General features: G+C 41.5%; 2 protein-coding genes across 3 annotated transcripts in view; one reads left to right on the top strand and one right to left on the bottom strand.

Annotated features, from left to right (window-relative positions):
* Positions 1-23,217, top strand: part of KEL (Kell metallo-endopeptidase (Kell blood group)) — a 30,148-nt gene that overhangs the window by 74 nt on the left and 6,857 nt on the right. For both annotated transcript variants that reach the window (XR_014886407.1, XM_085235991.1), the window contains exons 1-14: positions 1-107; positions 5,723-5,864; positions 7,388-7,585; positions 8,196-8,320; positions 11,102-11,248; positions 11,853-11,915; positions 12,827-13,015; positions 13,411-13,556; positions 14,795-14,918; positions 18,259-18,369; positions 19,458-19,556; positions 20,042-20,119; positions 20,550-20,653; positions 21,531-21,641. The exon at positions 1-107 is cut by the window's left edge. Coding sequence is in view for 1 of the 2 variants with exons in the window: in XM_085235991.1 (XP_085092117.1) it covers positions 90-107; positions 5,723-5,864; positions 7,388-7,585; positions 8,196-8,320; positions 11,102-11,248; positions 11,853-11,915; positions 12,827-13,015; positions 13,411-13,556; positions 14,795-14,918; positions 18,259-18,369; positions 19,458-19,556; positions 20,042-20,119; positions 20,550-20,653; positions 21,531-21,641 (1,655 nt within the window). In the remaining variant the exon portion in view is untranslated. The remainder of the gene's footprint in view (positions 108-5,722; positions 5,865-7,387; positions 7,586-8,195; positions 8,321-11,101; positions 11,249-11,852; positions 11,916-12,826; positions 13,016-13,410; positions 13,557-14,794; positions 14,919-18,258; positions 18,370-19,457; positions 19,557-20,041; positions 20,120-20,549; positions 20,654-21,530; positions 21,642-23,217) is intronic.
* LOC146545441 (taste receptor type 2 member 40-like) lies at positions 508-1,534 on the bottom strand. Its single transcript, XM_085216777.1, is given in 3 exon segments — positions 508-525; positions 913-1,269; positions 1,271-1,534. Coding segments are annotated over 3 exon segments (639 nt in total).

The raw sequence follows: 23,217 nt of genomic DNA on the forward strand, positions 1-23,217 counted from the left end.
CAGAACAAGTGCTGGTAGTAAACAAGTAAACGCAGTTGACAGTTGACAGCTGTGGCAACCACAGAGGCAAAGCCTGCTCAGTGCCAGAAATGAAGGCTGTTCCAGAGGTAAGGAAGGTTTCTCTTTTCTTTTCTGGTCACAGCTGTGCTTCTTAATATTATGGGCCCAGAGGATGAGGGCAGTAGGGTTTTGGAACTTTGTCTCCAGAACGGTCTTGCCCCTGCCCCACGCTGTGCGGGGATTTTGAGTTCCTTGCTCTTCCTGTTAGTTGTCCGAGGGGCTGTGCTAAGGCTGTGTTCAGAGAATAAAGAACTGCAAAGTGGTAATAATTTTAGAATAGGCGGCCAAAATTTCCAATGTGAAAATCAGAAAGTCTATTGCAACAGATAATTCAGGAGCAAAGTGAATGTAAATAATTCACTCTTTCCTAAATGGTAAGAGATGAGAGCTTACATGTTGAAGAATAGTAATGCTTTTCCCTTTTCAGTCAAGTACTTTTTTTTTTGCTCACTTCTCTGCCTTAGTCTGCGTTTGTAAAGTAAAAGTAAAAGTGTTTCATTACCCTAAGGAGTCAGCAGAAAAGAATTTGAAAGGTACAGAAGCAGTGAGGCATTTAACACCTCCCCCCCACCCCGCCATCTCTTTCTATATTTTCTGTTCTCTTGGTATGCTTGTACAGGAATCACTAACACAGTGTCCAAATGTAGTCCACTATTACATTACTGGAAATGATAATATATTACTAGAATGATGAACAGGCTGTTCATTTTCTTAGCCTTTCCATGTGGGAAGGGAGTCTATGCTGTGCACGTCTACTTCTGGTAGGCTTTTGTTATTTTTGTAAATATCCATGTTTCCTGTTTTTGTAGTAAATGAAATAAATATTAAGCATGGTGACAACCATAGTCTAACATAATCTTTAGCTGATGCATGCAAAAAAACAAACATTATTGAAGGCAAAGCTATAGCAACATTACAGAGAGGGATCAAAACCAAAATCTTACTTTTCCTTGTAGCTATCCTTTCTGAAGAGTCTGTCATGGTGAAAGGAGTAGTGAAGTTGCTGTGTGCGTTGCAGTTATCCCAGGAGAAAGGAAGAGAGGTTGCAAAGGAAAATAGAGATGATGCTGTCAGCATCCAGGGTGTGAGACTGGAAATCCTTTGCTTCAGGCAGATGAGGAATGACTGGGTAAAACTGGCAACCTTGATACAATAGACGACACTAAGCCAGGCAGCAAACCAAAAACTAGAAGAGTTCAGGAATACAAAAAACTGTAACTATAAAGGTTACAAACAAATTTTCTTTATGAAAGGAAGGTTAACAAAAAATGCTTAGGAAGAAATCCAGCATCATCCAGAACTGCAAAAAGAACCTGGATAAACCCAGAAAGATCACAGTCACCTCATAGGAGGACAATATTTTGCTCCTGAAGCAACTAGTTGCACTGACAGCCAAGATAGTCCCATTTCTTAGAAGTCCCATCATTGACTCAATTATAGCAATTATTAGACAAGAAGAAGATAAACTGGACATTGCAGTTCTTAAGCACTCACAGGTTTCACTCAGCTTTTCGTAGGCTCCTAAAAGCTCTAGGTATGCTAAGGAATATTCAACCCAACTAGATGTTCTCATCACACGATCACCTATTTATCTCAGAGGAGGAACTGTCATATGAAGTCCTTAAATATTTGCTTTATTCTACATTTTTGATGATTAATAGCCCAGCTGCTATCTCAAAGTATGCAAATATGATAAGGATTCTCTTAGTGTCTGTTCATATTAGAGAAAGAATTTGAATTTAGAGGGCTCAGATGCATTTTTAAGTTTCTGCTGTAATCCACGGTCAGTTTTCACAGAGCCCTTGGATTTTATGTATGTAAAGACAGAGAAGTTTCCAAAAGCTTGCATACTTTTTCATGCCAGGATTGCACCCCACGAGGGTAGGAAATAAAAACCATTTCTGTCTCAGAAAATGCAAGAAATGGAAGACATTTTCAGAAAGTATAGAGTGAATTAAATTTTGTACCCTGAAATCTCTAAAAACTGCTTGAGCAGACTAATCAAATTGCTCTTGCTCAGCATCATGAAGTTAACAGCATTCTACCTTTCTTCACATGTGCAACTGCTGAGTAAGAATTGTCATGGTGGACCATAGGCTTGCCGGAAAGACATTCTGAACTTGGCTTCTGCTTGACTTTTCCTAACAAAACAAAGGATGTAGGTTCAATCTTACCTCTCAACCATACCTGTAAGGACCAGCCACGCGAAAGCCAAATGATGCAACAGGTAAAGATTACAGCGATTAGCATCTCATTCCTGCCAGATAATCGATGAAGAAGCACAGATTTCCACTTCTAGATGCCATTTTTTATATATTCCCCTTGCTGGAGCATAACGGTCTATGGATTATTTATCCTGGCTGGAAGAAAATAAGGCTAGATCTTCCAACTGTCTGTTAGAGATTCTAACTGCTATCTAGTAGAGGAAGAAGATAGAGGGATCCCGTCTGTGAGGACAGAGAAGTTACCAAAAGCTGGCATGCTCTTTCATGTCAGGCAGGATTGCTCTGCTCTCCTGCAAAGAAAAAGTACCAGATTCACCTTAGCAAATAGAAATCCGGACAAGCACAACTAATGTTGTGTGAGAGAAATGGCATAAGTGTTCATAGAGTCTATGTCTTGCCCCAGTATGGAATGTGCATATTTTAAAAACTCTGCTTACTTGCTCAAAATAGGGAATTCAAACACTTTCCAGATATAAGAAGAAAGATGTTAAGGGTGTTGAAGAGTGTTTCTTAGTCTAGTTAGAATTTACAAATATTGCAGTGCCATCTATGGTTGTCTAGGACAGCGGTCTCCAAATGTTTCTCACTGTGCACGCCGATCAGTACAAAGTTTCTAAGCATGCATCTCCCAATGTAGGTGAACTTATTTACTGCTAAATATATAATTAATACTAAAATGGAAGAAGAGCATCTTTGGATGCAGGTACTGAATCACGGTACTCATTTTTCAATTCCATTTGTCCAACGCTCTGACACTGATTAAGTTCTTCTTGCGTTAACATGGAACTTCCCGTGTTCCAGATGGAATAAGTCAGTAAGTAACTGACTGTAGGCCTGTAGAAACTAAAGCTTCACAGATCCAGTCCAGTGATGCAGAAAGCATTCATACCATTTATTGCACAGAAAGGCACCCAATACTTGATTTCTACTTCCCTTGCTTCCCATTTTGCCTCCTGCCTCCGTTATCCCGGATGTGCACAATGATACATGCAGAGATACAAGGGACTGCATTTTTGCTAATTCTTCAAGCAAGGCAATGAGACACTTGTGTCTTCCCACTACCATAAGACAATTTCTTTACGAATTTAATAATTCTGTGGCACAGTACATATCAGTGTTTCTCAGCTCCACTACCGTCAGCCAGCTCCAGCTCAGGAGATGGAAGATTCCTTCTTCAACAGCTCTACCCTGACACTCAGGACCCAGCCAGATGACAGCTTCCCCTGGGAAAAACTGCACCAACCCACCTTTTTACCTTTTTTTGAAGACGGTATTTGTGCTTCTCTCTTTGGTTTCTTTCTGAGCTGTTCCAAACATGTAGGTCCCTCTGAAAGTACTGCCTCCTACTTATTTCCATGAAAATGACAACAGATACAAAGAGCACAATCGCACCCTTTGGTAGAGCATAGTCTCAGCTACAAACCATGATGTTTCAGCGTAGTCACCACCAATAGCTCTGTGTTTTTGCCAGCCATGAACAAGAGCCTGCACGCCACGCTCATCAAAATCTGCATGGCCATCCAGAGCATGGCTTGTCTTTCTCATTGCTGTCAGCACTGCTGAAACACACCACCGACTGCTTTGCTGAGTTAGCGTTCAACTCTGTGGTCTCCGTAAGCGTTCAGCAAGTGTTGAAGAATGTCAATGGGTGCCATTTTTTCTGCATGCAGGAATTCAGTTCCACGCTTTTCCTTCCTACACTCTTCCATATCAGACACCATTTTGTCAGACTGCCCCTCTTCTGCCATCTGTCCCATGGGAAGAAAACAGAACGGAATCTTGGTGTGAAGGTTCAACCTCTACTGCCGTGCCAACAACCCCCACTCTTGGCCAACATAGTTCAAGAGGAGGCGCTACTTTTGGAGCATCCCTCATAGATAGAAGCAGTGAACACACACGGTGAATACTGCCTTACGTAACTTGTTCCAGGCAGAAGTTACTGGGTGAAACTGTAACATGGTGGTCGTGTAGTTTCCGTTGCAGTCAGTGGAGAAAGAGAGAGAGATTGCTTTAGAGAATACTTCAGTTAATGCTAAGGCAGAGGTTTGAAATACTCATGTTGTACTCATAACACGCCTAACATTTTTCTCTGATTAAATGACAAACGCAATGAAATGTAAGTGCAATTCAACTGTCTGTAGAGAAGAACATCTCTGTGATTTACAACAATGTGGCTCTGGGCAGCCTGGTCTAGTGGTTGGCGACCCTGCACATAGCAGGGAGGATGAAACCAGATGATGATTGTGGTCCTTGTCAACCCAGGCTATTCTATGACTCTGTGACTCTATGATTCTGTGATTCCATGAATTGAACTCCCCTACAAGGACTTCATGACAAGAGAAACATGGATCTGTTGAAGTGCATCCAAAGGAGGACCACAAACGTGATTCTAGGGATAGAACCTCCCCTATGTGGACAGGATGAAAGAGCTGGGGCTGTTCAGCCTGGAAAAGAGAAGAGTCCCGGGAGATCTCCTAGTGCCCTTTCAGTATCTAAACTGGGGCAGTAAGAAAGAAGGGGACAGACTCTTCAGCAGTTCTGTTGTGGCAGATGAAGGGGAAATGGTTTCCTACTAAAAGAGGAATATAAATATACATTTATATCGTATAGAAGTTCAGAAGTTTTTTATGTTAAATGTAGCGAAGCACAGGAACAGATTGCCCAAAGAAGTGGTGGATGTCTTGTCCGTGGGTACATTCAACATCAGGCTGAGCAACTTGATCTAGCTGTAAACGTCCATGTTCATTGCAGGGGATTTGGAGCAGATGACCTTTGAGGGTCCCTTCCAACACAAACAATACTCTGATTCTTTGATTGGGATGCAGGAGCTATTTCTTGAGAAGATATCTGAAATCAATGCTCAAGAGGCTGCCCAGGGGGGTTGTGGATTCTCCTCCTCTGGAGACATTCAAGACCCGCCTGGACACCTACCTGTGCAGCCTACTGTAGGGGGCCTGCTTGGCAGGAAGGTTGGACTTGACGATCTCTGAGGTCCCTTCCAGCCCCTGCAATTCTGTGATTCAGTGAAATTATCACACTAACAGAATAAAGAACCACTAGTCCTGGTCATCCTGTTCTCAGCTTTATGGGCTCCAAGCGGGCTTTGATATCTTCAGGAGGCATATTCAAGGTGATTCTGTAAACCAACAGAAGCTACGGAAGGACATGCCTCCTCATGGCAAGCTGGTTTTTAGGTGCATCTTTGCACAGTGCATTTCATAGCACTGTGGAACCAGCTGTATTTGGAAAAGAATGGGAAACAAAGGGCGTGAAGCAAAGCCTATGGGAGAGGACTGGGCCTCCTGTTAGCCTTCTGGCATTAGTCAAAAGTGAGTTTCTAGTAGCTTAGGGAGAAGGCATAGCGTATGACGTGTGCTAAATGTAATGAATTGTCCTTTCTTCCTTTTTTTCTGCATGTCTCATTTTTCTCTCTTCAGACCTGCGACCAGGAGCTCGGAACAGGTACAAAGAAAGAACGATGTCTTCAGGAGAAAAGCCTACTTCTGTGTGCACTTCTTCTCAGTACTCTCCTTGGTTTTGCATTACTCATCACCTACATCACGATGACTTGTGCTCTAGGTATAATGTGGAATATCCTTTTCCCTGCTCCTTACCCACCCTTTCGTAGATCTGTTCCTCCCTCTGCTGCATGGATTATTATGCTCAGTATCTGTGTGAGGGTAAGACTTTCAGAAAGACAAAGAAGCATCAAAAAGTGCCAGCTTTAAAAAGGGTAGACTGCTCTGCCTCCTCCTTGTGTGACTGTAGGGAGATATCCCCCGCTTGTCCTCCTCTGACTGCCATTTGATAAGCCTGGGCCCAGCTTTGTGAGAGAGCAGCATTATCTTGTCAGGAAGTTCTTCTTGAATTTCATCCTTCTGGCTTCCAGCTTCTATGACCCTGCTCCATCTGCAGTCAACTCCAGGAAACTGGCTCTGGATCTGAGATTTAGAGCTTCTCTTCCACTTGTCCATCCCTGATTTCATAAGCCTAGTTCTAGTTTTCTACTACCAATCACTACACCGATATACAGAAAACTCACATGCTCCTGTGCGGTGGGGAAGCTGTGAGTGGAGGCCAGAAAGAGTCAGTTGTCTTTCAAATTCACTAAAAAGCTACCTGCAGAATAGTCCACACAAATGCTTACGTTGTATAGATAGCTAAATATGGAAGCTGTGTTTATATTGGTGGGTACACGTATCTCCTACTCCAAAACAAGCATTGTTGACAGGCGTTTTTCTTCAACTTCTGTCATGTATGTTTCACCATAGAAACTAAGGAAAAAGTTGTTAGTTTAGATCATGTCTATTTCCACTCCGTGTACCTCCTTCCACTTTAACAAACTATAGTTTGAAACCATAGCATGAAAATCTGGCTTTGATTTGTGGGTGGTGAATTTAGTAATAGAGCTGATCTGATGTTGATACAAGACACTGACACTAAATGAGAACATACACCCAGGGCTTCAAAGCATTTTGGATGGAGGAGGTTTTAAATGAAAGCAAGATACACCACAAGCAAGTTTTTGTCCTGTTTTAACAGATGTCATTACCAAGAACTGTTTGTTTCCCATGCTTGAGCATCTCCCTGCGTGTATTAACCTCTTCTCCTTACCTTCTTTGTAGCATGCCCTCCTTTTGCTCTGTGTGTTAACATCACCAGTAGTTTCTTGTTTGTCACCTGGCCAAATCAGTGCGTACTTTTTCAGAGGAAACAGAGAAAAGGCGGAGTAATCCAACCTGTGGCTGCTGAGATAGAAGCACTGGAGGGCTTCTATCACCACCTCTGGATGAACTACCTGTCTTTGAGTGAAAGAATCTCCCTTGCAAAGTGCAAAGGCAGCCGTGGTGTGAAGTCAAAGACAGAGGGTATATTACTGCATCTTCAGCAAAAACTTACAAGGAATTCAACAGTCTGTACGCAACAGAGCTTGTATCAAACAGAAATCTTATTATAAGATTTTCTTTCATTTCTTTTCTTTCTTTTCATTTTCTTTTCATTTTCTTTCGTTCTTTCTTTCTTTTTTTTCCCCCCAGTTGTTGAATGTGTTGTCCTCATTCTTCAGTGTCACTGCTCAGATCTCTCGTTTCCTTCCTACCCAGGATCATGTGATGTTGAACCGAGCCTTGCACTCTTGGCCAGACTCCTGAATTCTAGGAATGACACTGTAGATCCCTGTGAGGATTTCTACAAATACGCTTGTGGCAGCTGGGAAGGCAAACACTCAAGCACTGAAGTATCAGGAAACATTTTTGATGCGCTGTTGGAAGAAAACCAGCTGATACTGAAAAGGCTTTTAGGTAGGAAGAGGCAGTTGGTGTGGTACCTTCATCATCTTCCTCAGTCAGAGATGAGAATACCAAGAACTGAGTGCACAACCATTCCTGTCAGTAACTGAATCCAGTGTTTGTTTTTTTTTTCCTTATTCTGCTATCATAGCAAGTAGAGATTTACACCTGTAAGAGAAGTCATATTAAAATACTTACATTTCAGACAGTTTAGTTCTTCTCTCTAAGTGTAACAGAGGGAAGTCACTCTTGAAAATTCAGGAAGCCAGATCATTTTCTTACTGCCTTCTAAAAGTAGATGCTTTTTGCTGTGCATGTCTAAATGTGCACTCTGGCTATGTCCTGATTCCATATGAGACCAAAACCTAGATATGTTCCATCTTTATGTTGTCGTCAGTTTCCATGCAAAGAAACTCATGGATTTGGTCTCAGGAAGAGTCATGGCAAAATGAGCTCTCTTACTTTGGGTTACTTGGAGAAGTGCAGATGTGTTTACTGAATTGGTCTGAATCAAAGTGAAAGGTGATGTTCTCTTAAAAATTTTGTCTGTTCTAATACTGCTCATCTCTATTAGCTCTTTTGCAGTTTTTTGCATATATATAGATATTTTTTTTTTCCTCAGAGGTACCACACTTTGAGACAAGAGGTTCAGCTAAGGAAAAAGCAATCCAGTTCTATCGCTCCTGCATGGATACTCAAAGGATAGAATCACAAGGAAATCAACTTTTGAAGGACCTCATAAATCAGGTGAATGCTTGTGCTACACCTTCTCTCCAGAAGATAATATAATTTTTGCAAGGGATAGGAAAGGGTGAAGTTCAGGCTATGTGATCCTATATGACAAAATTTTGCTAGCGCCTGAAATAAACTCATGGTTGACAGACCAACTTCTAGGAGAGAAATCTGTCTTTGAGTGTTGTTTGAAGATTTGGCTTTCTGACCATCAGATACCTAAATGTGCCCTCATGACCATGCATGTTAGGACAGTGCAGCAACCAAGACTGCCTAGTGGGATCATTTTTAATCTCAAAAGCTCAATTCAATAGGATTCAACTTACAGATCAGGGAGTATCTTGCAAAATAGGTGAAATGCTCATGTTTGAGATCTGAGGACCATCTACTACTTCAGGTTCCAGGACAACTTACTTGGAGAGAAAAATGCTTCTCTTGTCGTTCTGTGAGATTCCTCCCAGTGCCAGGGAAGGTTGTCCATCTTTCTGTTAGCAAATAACATTTATGCCCTCCATCCAAGGAAGATACAGAACCCTTTTCAGCAGAAGGAAAATGACTGCAGGGCAGCCTGTGTATCTGCTTGTCAGGGAATAGGGACCCTACATCCCTGATGTTTTTTGTTAAAATGAATAACTTTAGAGAAGTGTGTCCTCTTTCCTCTTTCCTTCACAGTTTTTTTTTTTTGTTTGTTTGTTTTTTTCTTTCTTTCTTTTCTCCCCCATACACTGTTCTGCTGTTAATTATAATGCATTTTTGCTGTGTCACAGAATGACAGAATGATTGAGGCTAGAAGGGATCTCTGGAAATCATCTTATCCAACCTCCCTGTTCAAGCAGGGCCATCTAGAGTCATCACCCAGGACCATGTCTTTCGAATATCTCCAAGGATACAGACCCCACAACATTTGCCAGTGGTCAGTAACCTACACAGTATAAAAAAAATACTTCCTAATGTTCAGATAGAATCTCTTGTGTTTTAGTGTGTGCTCACTGTCTCTTGTCCTGTCACTGGGCACAAATGAAGAGCCTGATTCCATTCTTTTTGCGCGTTCAGGTGCATTAATATACATTGATAAGATTTGTTCTGAGCCTTCCCTTTTTCTACACTAGACAGTCCCATCTCTCAGATTTTTCTTGTGAGAAGCTAGCATCCCTTAACCATTTTTGTGGCCCTTTGAACTCTCTCCATTAGCTCATGTCTCTCTTGTATTTTAAAGCCCAGAACAGGGCACAGTACTTCAGGTGTGGCTTCACTAGTGCTGAGAAGAGGGAAAGAATCAGTTCTCTTGACCTGCTGGCAGTACTTTTCCTAATTCTGTCTAGGATGCCGTTAGCCTTCTTTGCAGCAAAGGCATGTTACTAGATCATGTTCAACTTGGTGACTCCCAGGACTGCCAGGTCATTTTCTGCCAGACAGATTTTCAGCTGTCCTGATGATATATTGGTGCTTACAGCTCTTCTTCTCCACATGCAGAATTTTGTACTTCCCCTTGTTGAACTTCATGAGGTTCCTGTGAGGCCATTTCTCCAGATTGTCCAGGTCCCTCTGGATGGCCCTCTGGTGAATCAGCCACTGCTCCCAGTTTTGCTGTGAGTGCACTCTCCTCTGTAATCCATATTGTTAATGAAGACATTGAAACAGGCTGCACTCAGAAAGAATGCCTGTGGTATGTTACTAGTTACTGGCCTCCAACTAGACTTTGCAACTCTGGACCCAGCTGTTCATCCAGTTTTCATTCAATCTACTTCACCTGTCTGCACATCCAGCTTGTTCGTTCACATCTTGACTATGAAGTTCATATAGGAGACAGTGTCAGAAAGCTTTACTAAAGTCCAGGAAGATTCATGACTGTCCCCTCAGTTACTAGGCCAGTCATTTCATTAGGGAATCTTATCTTGTTGGTCAAGCATGACTTCCTCTTGGTGAAGCAGTGCTAACTATTCCTGATAATTTTCTTCTTCATGTGGCTTGAAATGTTTTCCAGGATTAGCAGCTCCATCACCTTCCCAGAGACTGAGGTGAGGGTGACCAATCTGCAGTTCCTTAAATCTTCTTCCTTACCCTTCCTGAAGACAGGAGTGACATTTGCTTTCCTCCAATACTCTGGCACTTCTCTCAGTCTACACGATCAATCAACGATTCTTGAGAATGATCTCACAGTAACATCTGCCAGTTCCCACAGCACTCGTGGGTGCATCCCGTCAGGACCCATGGACTTCCATATGTCCAGTTTGCCTAAGTATTCCCTGATCTGTTTCTCTTCCAATAAGGGTACACCTTCCTTGCTCCGCCTTTCTTCATTGTCTCTGGGACCTAGATTTCGTGAAAGTCAGTCTTGCTAGTAAAATCTCTGTCAAAGAAGGTTGTATCTCAGCCTTCTTCATTTCCTGTGTAACCAGATTATGTGTCTTTGTTTCCATCCTCTGTATGCTTTCTTTTGTGTTTGAGTTTGTACAGAAACTCCTTGTTCATCCACACAAGCCACATGGCATTTTTGCCTGATTTTCAATTCATTTAGATGAACAGTTTTGAGCTTGGGAGAGGTGACCCTTGAATATCAACTAGTTATCGTGGAACTCTCTCCCCTCGCAGTGTCATCTTGCAGTTTGTTGCTTGAGTGAAATTTACAGGTAAGGAAGGTATGTAGAAATCTTCATGAGTTTCTTCTTTTTCTATTTGCTTTATTGTTTCTCAGTTGTCATAATGACTGAGCTTGTAGGGGTGGAAGAAGTTTTTAAATATGAATCAAACAACTGTTTTTCTCACCGGTGATCATGCTGTTTCTCTCCTCTCTAGGTTGGTGGATGGAACATCACAGGCATAGGGAAAGCAAAAGACTTTAATGAAACTCTTCAGATTCTCATGGGCAGATACAACACTTTTCCCTTTTTCAGAGTGCATGTGGGACCTAGTCCTTCTGATCCCAAGACCAATGTAATTCAGGTGAGTGAAATAAAGACAGACAATTATCTGGAAATGCTGGGAATGAAGAGTCAGTTATACAGTTCATGAGATCCAGCCCTGCTCAAGTTAAGCCTATGGTCTTTTTTGAAGAAAGTTTTCCTAACATTTTATTTAATTTTCTTAGTTCTATTACACAGATACACACACAAAACCAATCGATAGTTCTGAAAAATGAGCAGATGAGGAAGAATTAATTATTTTAATCTCCTCTGTTTGACCATTGTAGATTTCCACTACTGTGGAAGGATCTAGTTCTCATGTTCTTGGATGTGGCTATTAGAATAATGTACAGTACTTGTTAAGTGTTAATACTTGTGGTGTACTATTGATTTTGCAGCAGAGAAATATTTAAGAGTATTAAATTTGAATTCCAGTTGCCACAGATTTGTAATGAGATTGCAAATGAGCTGCAGATTTTGATAGATAAACAAAAATTACTTAGTAAACATTTTTCAACAGTAAAACAGTTTATTAACATTTCATATTCTGTGACGAAGAGACAAAAAACATTTATTTAACATACTATTACATTTCCAGTGTTTCTGGAGTACTGAGATATTTGTCCTTTACTTCTTTTTTGCAGATTGACCATCCTGAGTTTGAGATGCCAGCTGAAAGTAAATTTAAAAAGAAAAATTATCTTGAGGTAACATATCAGAGGCTGAAGAAAGGTAAAAATAGCTATTTGGTGTAGGGATCTCCTTGAATTGCTTCCTGGTTCAGAGTGACGTATTTCCATGGGGTATGGTCAGTGACCTCTGAAAATGTCTCCAAATGGAATTTCTTAAGTAATTGTTTAATTTTCTAAAAAAAGAATAGTTTCTAAAATGTAACCAATTTTTAGATGCCAGAATTAAAAATGTTAGTGTAGAAAGAAAAGATTATAATTTTTTTTCTTTTGTATTTACTAGGCAGTATGAAACTCTATGTTTCACCTTGCAGAATGTTTAAAAAAAAAAAAAAAAAGTTGTTCAAAGTATAGGCTTTATAACCCATTAAAATCTCTGTACCGGGGGAGTGATTGCTAGCATTTTAAAGTTATTTTGAAGTATTTTAACCAGAGCTGGGGAAACAAGGTCTTTGACCGTGGGAGTCATTGCAACAAAGTTAATTTCATCATAATTACAATTTGTCTGAACTGAGCTCATTTTTCTGCATAAAGACTAAGCTGATTTCAGTTTCTCTGTCTGAATCTTTCAGAAGAGTTCTCAGAAAATAAGGCCATATGCAAGCATTCTTGTCATAGCTCATGAACATAGAAGCAATTCTACCATTTTCTCTCCATCCAAAATTCTGACTTACTGTCACTATCTACTACAGGTCTCTCCTTTGAGTCCAAAGATAGCTCTAAAGTGATTCTGGTATCTGAAGAAATAGTTAACTGGAACAAAATTAAGATTATTTCATTTTGCGATCACCTTGTTCTTCACTGAAAAGGGAGCTGTGTTTGGTAAATTTTTGGACAGGTCTATCGTGTTTTTAAAATCTTGTGGTCAGGATGGATGGGTGAATGGATGGAGTGACTTACTTTTGGTCATATGCTCATATGTATTGCAGGTTCTCCGTGTGTATCTCTCATATTTGGAGAAACTGGGGAACCTACTTGGAGGTCTACAAGATGGTCCTCCTCATTCCTTTTCCCTTACCTTGTCCTTCATCTCCAATCTCCAGCGTGTTATCACCCCACTGCAGGAAAGACGGCAGAGGGGGATGCTGTTCTTTCGCACTACCATTAGGGAGTTACAGGTATCTATCTGTGCCTTAGAACTTAAGAAACACAATTATATATGACATTCACATTCTGAAGGTCCAGACCAAAACAGATACAAAATACATTGTTTAGATACAATTTCCTTGCAACTTACTCTTGGGGTCTGTTGAAGTTTAAATAACCTGTTAATTTGTTGTCTATTTTTTGATAGCAGTTGGACTTTTTGGGCCACAGAACTTTATACTGATTTAATAAGATAAATACATGTTATTCTTCTTTTCTACTATAATCAGTACCCATAGCATAAAACAACTAAATTCATTGGAGTTATCTCTTATATGTATCAAAGGGACAATCCCAGTTTTCCTGTTATTTCTTGTCAGTTGATTTAGACTGGTGGTTTGCCGCATAAGCTTTGTTTTACTTTCAGGAAAAGGCACCTGCTATTGACTGGTTGTCATGTCTCCAGGCTGTCTTCCATCCTATACCAATGAATCTCTCTCAGCCAATTGCTGTGCATGATATGGATTATTTAAGAGGCATGTCACAGATCATTGAAGAATGGCACAAAGAAAGGTAAGAATTAATATTTATGGTTAGTCAGGACAGGACTACAGTAGTGAAATACATACAAGTATACGTACGTACACACATAATATGGACCACTACAATAGCTGATCTTAGACATTCAGTCTCTCCAGTAGCTGACCTCAGGTTGCCTGATCTCCGCAGTTACTGGTACCTTCATATATGATCCACTGGGACTGCAGCCCTACTCTGGTTGCAGGTACTCATGTATCTTCTTGCAACTAATACATATGTACAAATAGATATCTTCAGTAGGTTGTACATACTAGTTGGTTTTTTCGATGATTGATTCTCAGACACCTTGTCTCTCCAGTATCCAGTTCCATCCCTGTCACACTCCCACCCCAAACGAGAGAGTGCTCAATCAGAGAATATTTAAGAATAGCATTTAATAAGATGAGGCGGACTCTGGTGACCACACACAGGGTTCAGTGAGACAAACATCCTGGAAAGCCAAAAGTTTACACTCAACCATTCCCTCTTACCAACTTTCCTCTCAATTTTACCATGCACATTTCTCCCAGTTCATCATCTCTCTCTTTCGCTGCTTCTGGTCATTCTTATAAACATCTCTAGATAACATAAGTCTCTAGAATCCTCCAGTCTCCTTGATATATTCCACAATATGTTTTACCTAGTGCTAAAATTCTCTTTTCCCTTCCTCCCATAATTAGTCCTATACTCTTGAAGTTAATTACCCCTTGAATCTTCAAGGTGTTCTTGAGGGTGTTTCTTTGGTCGACTCATGTTAGTGGGTGTTATAGGAAAGTCAATGAGGAAGTCATCCCCTTTTTGATAGGCCCAGCAGTAGACCATTCAGGGTATTTTGTTGCTATCGTTCAGGCTACCAGGCTTCCTCTGCCTCAAATGATTCCTCTGGCACTTGCCATACCTCTTTGTTTATGACGAGCTCATAACATGACAGAAAACATGACTATTGCTGAAAAATATTCACCTATTGATCTTGTTCTCTTATTCATGGCTTTCTGGCACATCCAATGTGTTTTGCACGGTATTCTGCCTGCTTCTATTCATATTTGAATATTCTGTTCATAAAACTGAATACTGCTTGCTGTTCAGAACTGATTGGCTTCTGCTCATTTCTTAATGTTTTAATGGAATTACTGCTCAAAAATTTGACTTCATCTAGCCAGGAGGTGACTTCATCTTAATGTGAGTTAAAGTGGTTCTCCGTATTGGTCTTTTAAAATGCCATTTTCCTACAGGGTTCCGCATATCTATATGATTGTTTGTCTGGTTGGGAATCTCTCCCCTGCCCTTGATAGTCGATTCCAAGATGCACGCCAGGAGCTATCTAAGATTCTTTATGGAAAAATGGAATCTAAAGTGGTGAGTTAATATTTAGCCATCTTCTTCAGCTTCTACAGCCACTGAATAAACTAAGACACACATTCTGGATGTTCTCTTGATGTCTCACCTGGATAGAGCTCCTTAGATCTGGTATGCACTACAGTCTGCAAGATCAAGAGAAGCCTTTTAATGAAGCCTTCTTCCTCTAGCTACAGGAGGTGTTGAGTTCACAGGCTCTCGTCCTGTTGGGGGACTCAACCACACTAATATCTGCTGGAAATGTAGCATGGTGAGCTGAAGGCAATCCAGGTGGCTCCTGAAATGTATCAAGGATAATTTTCTGAACCAATAGACAACTCTATTGGGAGATGCAGTGCTGGACCTATTGCTCACTAACACCATTAAACTGATTGGAGACATCAGGATTGGAGGTTGCCTGGGAAGTAGTGACCTTGCAATTCTGTCTATTGCACTCTTGAGGGATATCAAACAGGAAAAGAGTAAAATCAGAAAGCCAAATTCCAGCCCTTCAGGGAGTTAATAAACATTTTTCCCGCTGGGAAACTGTCCTCAAGGACAAGGGAGAGGAGCAGAACTGGCTGATCTTTAGGGAAGCTTTCCTCAAGGCACAAGAGCTCTCCATCCCCAGGTGCCGGAAGTCAGGAAAGGGAGGCAAGAGACCAGCATGGCTGATCCAAAACCTTCTGGTCAAACTGAAGAGCAAGAAGAAAATTCACAGGCAATGGAAGCAGGGACTGGTGACCTGGGAGTAGCATAGAGAGAGATAGCCAGGCTGTGTAGGGATGGGGTCAGGAAGGCCAAGGCTCAACTGGAACTGGAGTTGGCAAGGAGTGCAAAGAAGAATAAAAAAGGCTTTTATAGGTACATCAACCTGACAAGGAAAGTCCAAGAAGACACACCCTCCATAGTGAGCTGTGCAGACAGGCTATTAACAACAAACAAGGATAAGGCTGAGGTACTCAACAGCTCTTGTGCCACAGTCTTCACTACTGTCTACTCTTCACACAGCCTGTGAGCAAATGGTTCATAAGGTGGGGACAGGTGGAGCAAGGTATCTCCCACTGTAAGCAAAAATCAGGTCTGTGACAACCTGAAGAATCAGAAAATCCTTAAATCTATGGGTCCCAGTGAGATGCATCCCAGAGTCTTGAGGGAACTGGCTGGTGTAGTTGCCAAAACACTCTTGATGATATTTGAAAAGTCATTTCAGTCAGGTGAAGTCCCTGGTGACTGGAAAAAAGGCAACATCACACCCATTTTTAAGAAGAGTCGAAAGGATGGCCGGGGAACTGTTGACCTCTTAGCCTCACCCCTGTTCCAAGGAAGATCATGAAGGAGATCTTTCTGGAAGCTATGCTAAGGCATGTGAAAGAGAGGGAAGTGATATAAGACAATCAGCATGGCTTTACCAAGGGCAGGTTTGGTGTGGCAAACCTATTGACTTTTTATGATGGTGTACATGCATCAGTGGACAAGGAAAAGAACATTGATGTCCTCTATCTGGACTTCAGAAATGCCTTTGACATAGTCCGCCATAATTCTCACCAAATTGGAGAATTATGGATTAGATGAGTGGTCTGTTTGATGGATAAGGAACTGAAAAGACCATACCCAGAGAGAGTGGTGGTGGTCAATGGTTCACTGATCAGATGGATATCAGTGATAAGTGGTTTCTCTCAGGGGTCAAACACTCTAATATCTTCATCAATGACTTTGACAGTGCACCCTCAGCCAGTTTGTGGATGACACATCCAAGGGATGGGATGTTATCCAGAGAGATCTAAACAGGTTTGAGCAGTGGAACCAGGAGAACTACATGAAGTTCAGCAAATCCAAGTGCAAAGCTCTTACACATGGGTTGTGGCAACCCCCACTACCAATACAAGCTGGGAAATGAAAGGATAGAGCACAGCCCTGCCAAAAAGAACTTGGGGGCTTGGGGGTACTGGTGGATGACAAGCTGGACATGAGCCAGCAATGTGCCCTCACAGCCCAGAAAGCCAACTGTATCCTGGGTTGCGTCAAAAGAATCATGGTCAGCAGGTCAAGGGAAGTGATCCTGCCCCTCTACTCTGGTGAGACCTCACCTGGAGTACTGCATCCAAATGTGACATCCCCAGTATAGGAGAGACATGGGCTTGTTAGAGCAGATCCAGAGAAGGGCTATGGAAATGAATCCAAGGAAATGGAATACCTTCTGTATGAGGAGAGGTTGAAAGAACTGGAGCCATTCCGTCTGGAGAAGAAAAGGTTCTGAGGTGACCTGATAGCGATCTTTCAGTATTTAGAGGGGGGCTATAAGGAAAAGGGAGACAGACTCTTTTGCAATTTTGTTGTGATAGGAGAAGTGAAATAGGGATAGGACTAGAGAGCATGGCTTGAAGTTGTGCCAGGAGAGGTTCAGTTGAGATATTAGGAAAAAATTTATTCCCAGAAAGGATGGTGAGGTATTGAAATGAGCTGCCCAGGAAATTGGTGGAATAGCCTTCCTGAAGATGTTCAAGAAACATTTAGATGTGGTACTAAGGGACATGGTTTAGTGGAGGTATATTAGTGGTAGGTAAATGGTTGGACTAGATGATCTTGGAGGTTTTTCCAACCTAGATGATTCTATGATTCTATGAAATGTTTTCAGACTAGAACAGGAGAGATTTAGACAGGACATAAGGGAGAATTTTTTTACAATAAGGATGGTGAGGCACTGGAACAGGTTACCCAAAGATGTGGTGGATATTCTGTCTTTGGAGACATTCAAGGTCAGGCTGGACCAGGCTCTGAGCAACGTAATGTAGCTATAGATGTCTTTGTTCATTGCAGGAGAGTTAGACTAGATGACTTTAAAGGTTCCCTTTCACCTCAAACAATTCCACGATTCTATGATTTGACAAGGAAAACAATACTCACTAGGCCAATAAATGCTTCATGTTGGTGGTAGGTGGATGGTTGGACTAGATGATCTTAGAGGTCTTTTCCAACCTTTATATAATTCTATGATTCTATGTTTCTCAAAAAGTTGTGAAAGTAGACGTGATATACAAAACTTTAGAGAGCTAATTGCATTTTACCATAGGATAGGGATAGGAAACAATATATAGCTAACCACCTTCTTCTATGTTTTTGTCACAGCTAGAATATGACTATTCATCTTGTGTGAAGTTAAGTTTTGTAAGTAACAATGCTTTACTGTGTTGAAGTTTTCTGAAGTAGCTTAAAAGGGATTACATTACATCCACAGCTGTCATTTTTAAATAGCAATGTATAAGCTAGTGACTGCATGTTCACATATTTTTTTACCGTCTTCATCTTGTCTCTTCCTCTTCACTCTCATATGTCTTGATTATTTTTTCTACTCTTACAGATCCCAGATGAGCGCTGGAGGAAGTGTTTGACTGATACCAGTTCTTTCTTTGAGCCAGTCCTAGGACAGATGATTGTGAAAGAAATTTTTCCCGAGCAGAACAAGAAACTTGTAGGTATTCATCATCTTAATCCCAAGTAGAGCTCAGCTTCATCCCTTTTTTTTTTTTTTTTTAATCCCAACAACTAAGCAATACATCAAAGCAGGAAGATCGTGTGTAGGTTTTATACCTTTTTATATATCGTGTGGTTACTTATTTCCCCTCCTCTTTAGGCAAATAGGATCAGAACAAGGGCACTGTCATTGCTAGAATAAACATTATTACCTTTATCTCAGTTAACAAAGTCATGCGTACAGCACAAATACATATGGAAACCCTACAAATACATGCAGTTTCAGAGTGCTTAACTGGAAGGACAATATCAACATTATGCATCATAAATCCTGAAACTTTAAAGCAAGATTTTCAGTCATAAAGCCAATAAGCAGATGTAGGTGAGCAAAAGCTACATAATATTTATGACCAGTTGTAACAGAAAAAAAAAAAAAAATGTCAGAAGATTCTGAATGGATCCACAGTAAATGGAACACCTCCCTGCACTGTTGAAAAAGCTTTTTTTTTTTTTCCTTTGATGACCAGATTTCTTTTTTTGGGGGGGAGGAGGGGAGGGGGAAAGGGGGAGTTAGTATAGGCACCATGTTTTATAAAGAATTTGCAATGAGAAGGGTAAACAACTCCAAGAAAAGACAGTGAAAAACTAAGACTGTCTTGAAACCAAAGCTAGATGAACAAAGCATAATAATTTTGTGAAGGAGAGATTCAGACTCTCCAGACTTTTAGAAAGGGAGACACCAATGTGAAATACTTATGAATATTGGATTTTCATGTCACTGTAGAACTGGGACAATTATTTTATCCACTCCCATTTCAGAAGCAATTGAACAAAAAGGGATTATGAGACTCTTATTTACAGTGATAGGCAAGAGGAAAAGGGGAGTGGGAAAGAATTGTGAGACCTGAGAGGAATCACTGGATGCCTACGAAACCCAGATCTAAGTAGATGTGGAAACTACTATTTCCCCTTTCATCAAGAGAACTATTGTATTGTAGTTGAATCGCTGGAACATGTTAAGACAGTAGGCAGGCCTGAACAATGTGTTTCTGCACTTGTGACTGTGCCTTCTATTCTCCATTGCAGGCTGAGCAGATGTTCTCTGAGATCCAAGATACCCTCTGTGGTCAACTGGATCAGCTGGAGTGGATGGATGAACAAACTCGCCAAGAAGCTAAAATCTTGGTGAGTACACAAGGCAGAATTTACTGAGGCCATCCTTTCCCTCACCTTATCCAAACACCAAAAACTATGTAGTTTTTTAAGTGTCATCAGGCATGTGTGATCATACACTGATACATAGGCAGAGAAAGGCTATGGATGCCATGAATTAACTGCAGTGAGGTACATTGTACCTTTAGTTTTATGTATCTATAGAATTTAAAAACTACAAACTGAATTTAAGAAAATGGTGTTATTAAAAAAAAAAAAAAGAAAAAAAAAAAAAGAAAAAAGCACAATACTAGGCCATAGGTCCCTGAGTGAAGAAAACAGAATAGCAAGAGGAGATGAAATAGTTGTTAAAATAGAGCGGTTGTTTTTGTAAAGGACTGATTAATAAGATCATAGTTTTGTTGCTTAGAAATAGTTCGTAAAGAATTACCAGAATGTAGAACCTGTTGTTGGTCATGCTTCTTTTTTTTTGTTTTGTTGGTTTATTATGATTTCAGGTGTCCAAAGTGCAAGTGGAAATTGGCTACCCAACTTACATACTCCAGACTGCCAAAGTGAACCAGGAATACCAGAATGTGAGCTATATAATATAACTATCTGCCTCTTACCGGCAGTTTACCTGTACTGGCTGATACTTTGCCTGCTACCAAAAGATTTCATGACTTCTGAATCAATGCATATATCATATTGCTCTCTTTCTAAAAATGAATCCAATTAACCAGTATCTATTACTTCTACACTGTTCATTGTAGCCTGTGTTGTCTCCTCTTGATTGTGATCTGCTTGCATGTTCTGTTTGGCAACAGATAATGTTCCTGTCATGTCTTAAAGCGAAGTATCTTTAGAACCAGGAGAAGGAAAGCAGACAAAGAAACACATAATAGGTGTTCCATCTTTTGATGAACATTTTTTTTTTTGCCTGTGGAATTTTCCTCTCACTCATATGATCAAATTCATTACTCGATCATTCCATGTGATGGTGACATTTCTCTACTCTTTCCTTAGCTGGAGATAAATGAAGACACTTTTTTCCTAAATGTGGTGGCTTGCTTGAAGAGGATGAGGGAGAACTCATTCTCAAAGCTCCTTCAGCATCATTCACAGGATATGTAAGTGTCAGTACTGAAATGAAAAATAATCAGAATAATGTATTTGTGGAATATACTTGTGGTGATCTCTACATCAATCCTCCCAGTCAAAACAGGTTCAAATGGAGTATGTCACTCAGGACTGTGTCTAGCTGTATTTCTGTATCTCTTTTTCTACTGAGGGTGAAGGGGACATGGGCAGAACTGGACACAGTAGTAACAGATGATGTTTAATCAGTCCTGAACTGAGGGGCATAATCACCTCTCCTAACTTACTGGTGACACCTCCTAATCCTAAGGACAAGATGCTGCATTATTTTTCTGCAAGAGTACGCATATATAAAAAGTAAGCATTGTCTTGTATTTTCACCTATCTTATTCTATCAAAAACAGCACTGTTGTGGAGGACAGTCTCAGATTTCTGAGAGAGGGATTTTTCTGCCCGCTGTCATAAACCCTTGATAAAGAGAAATAGTTGGTGTTCTTGGGCTTGGCTAACTGACAGCAAAGCACTGACTTGATGTGAGTATTGGTGGAGAGATCTCAAAGGGAGGACATAGATGCTTCTGAAGGCAGGCAGTGGAACTGAGTATACTGGGAATCTGGCATTTTCAGTGTTGGTCATCACAGGAGGTTAATAATCTTGACTTATTTGACAGAGGAAATTGTGAAGAGGAATCCCTTAATGTGTGTGAAAGTTATGCTCATAGATCTGACTAACTGTAAATAAGTTAAGGTTTATATCACATACCTTTAAGTCTAGATAATGTGAATTTCATCCTTCTCCTCTGCAGTATGAACTGTTGTAATGAGTGAACTGTTTCTTCAATGGAGAATAAGAGCAACCCATGAAGTAAAGAGTCAGTATATTCTCTCATTTCTCTTTTTCCGCTTCCAGCTGGCAGGTGGCCCCCTGGGCTGTCCATTCATACTACTCAATAAGGCACCACATGGTGGTCTTTCCTGCTGGAATGTTCCGCAGCCCTTTTTTCCATGTGGAGTTTCCCAGGTATGGAGAGTCTGCAAAAGTGAAGCTGAATATAGTCCTTTTACTACACTTTACTTTCTTTTTTTCAGAAAGAATCTCAGCAGATCTGCCCTTAATCTCTCTTAGAGCATTCCAGACAAGAGGAAAAACAGTTATTTTCTGAAGCCAGATGGAAATGGTTTGACAGTTCTGCTCTATGAGGGTAGGAAGGCCCTATTGAGGGATCAGGATAGGTTGGATTGATGGGCTGAGGGCAGTGGGATGAAGTTCAACAAGACCATGCAATGCTACAGGCTTGGAGCAGAGTGGCTCGTAGGCTGCCCGTAGGAAAAAGTTCTAGAAGTGTTAGTTGACAGCTACTGAGGTTTCGCCTCAAGTATTGTTTTGGGCCCCTCACTATAAGAAAGACATCAAGGTCAAAAGAAGGGCAGTGAAGCTGGTGAGGGGTGTGGGCACAGGTCTCATGAAGAAAGGCTGAGAGAACTGGGATTGGTTAGTCTGAAGATGATGATGCACAGGGGAGACTTTATCTCTCTCTACAGTATCTGAAAGGAGGCTGTAGTGAGATGAAGGTCAGCTCCTCCAACATAACAGTTGGTAGGTAACGGCAGCGGCCTAGAACTGTGAGGCAGCGGCCTAGAACTGTGAGGCAGCGGCCTAGAACTGTGAGGCAGCGGCCTAGAACTGTGAGGCAGCGGCCTAGAACTGTGAGGCAGCGGCCTAGAACTGTGAGGCAGCGGCCTAGAACTGTGAGGCAGCGGCCTAGAACTGTGAGGCAGCGGCCTAGAACTGTGAGGCAGCGGCCTAGAACTGTGAGGCAGCGGCCTAGAACTGTGAGGCAGCGGCCTAGAACTGTGAGGCAGCGGCCTAGAACTGTGAGGCAGCGGCCTAGAACTGTGAGGCAGCGGCCTAGAACTGTGAGGCAGCGGCCTAGAACTGTGAGGCAGCGGCCTAGAACTGTGAGGCAGCGGCCTAGAACTGTGAGGCAGCGGCCTAGAACTGTGAGGCAGCGGCCTAGAACTGTGAGGCAGCGGCCTAGAACTGTGAGGCAGCGGCCTAGAACTGTGAGGCAGCGGCCTAGAACTGTGAGGCAGCGGCCTAGAACTGTGAGGCAGCGGCCTAGAACTGTGAGGCAGCGGCCTAGAACTGTGAGGCAGCGGCCTAGAACTGTGAGGCAGCGGCCTAGAACTGTGAGGCAGCGGCCTAGAACTGTGAGGCAGCGGCCTAGAACTGTGAGGCAGCGGCCTAGAACTGTCGTGGCAGCGGCTAAACTGTGGCAGCGGCTAGAACTGTGAGCAGCGCTTAGAACTGTGAGGCAGCGGCAGTTCAGCTTGGATATTTGGAAAAATTTCTTCTCAGAAAGGATGGAGATATTGAAATGGACTGCCCAGGGAATAGTCAGTGCCACTGTCCCTGGTGGTGTTTAAGGGAAGGGAAGATGTAGTACTTAGTGACATTTTAGTGGGCAATAGTGGTGGTGGGTGAACAGTTGGAGTAAATGATTTTAGAGGTATCTTTTCCAACCTTAACAATTCTATGATTCTAAGTTCTATGATTCTATGAATATTCAATTGTGATTTTTCACTGGAATCAGAGT

Source organism: Meleagris gallopavo, chromosome 1, assembly GCF_905368555.1.
Source record: "Meleagris gallopavo chromosome 1, MGAL_WU_HG_1.1, whole genome shotgun sequence".
Classification (NCBI taxonomy): Eukaryota; Metazoa; Chordata; class Aves; order Galliformes; family Phasianidae; genus Meleagris; species Meleagris gallopavo.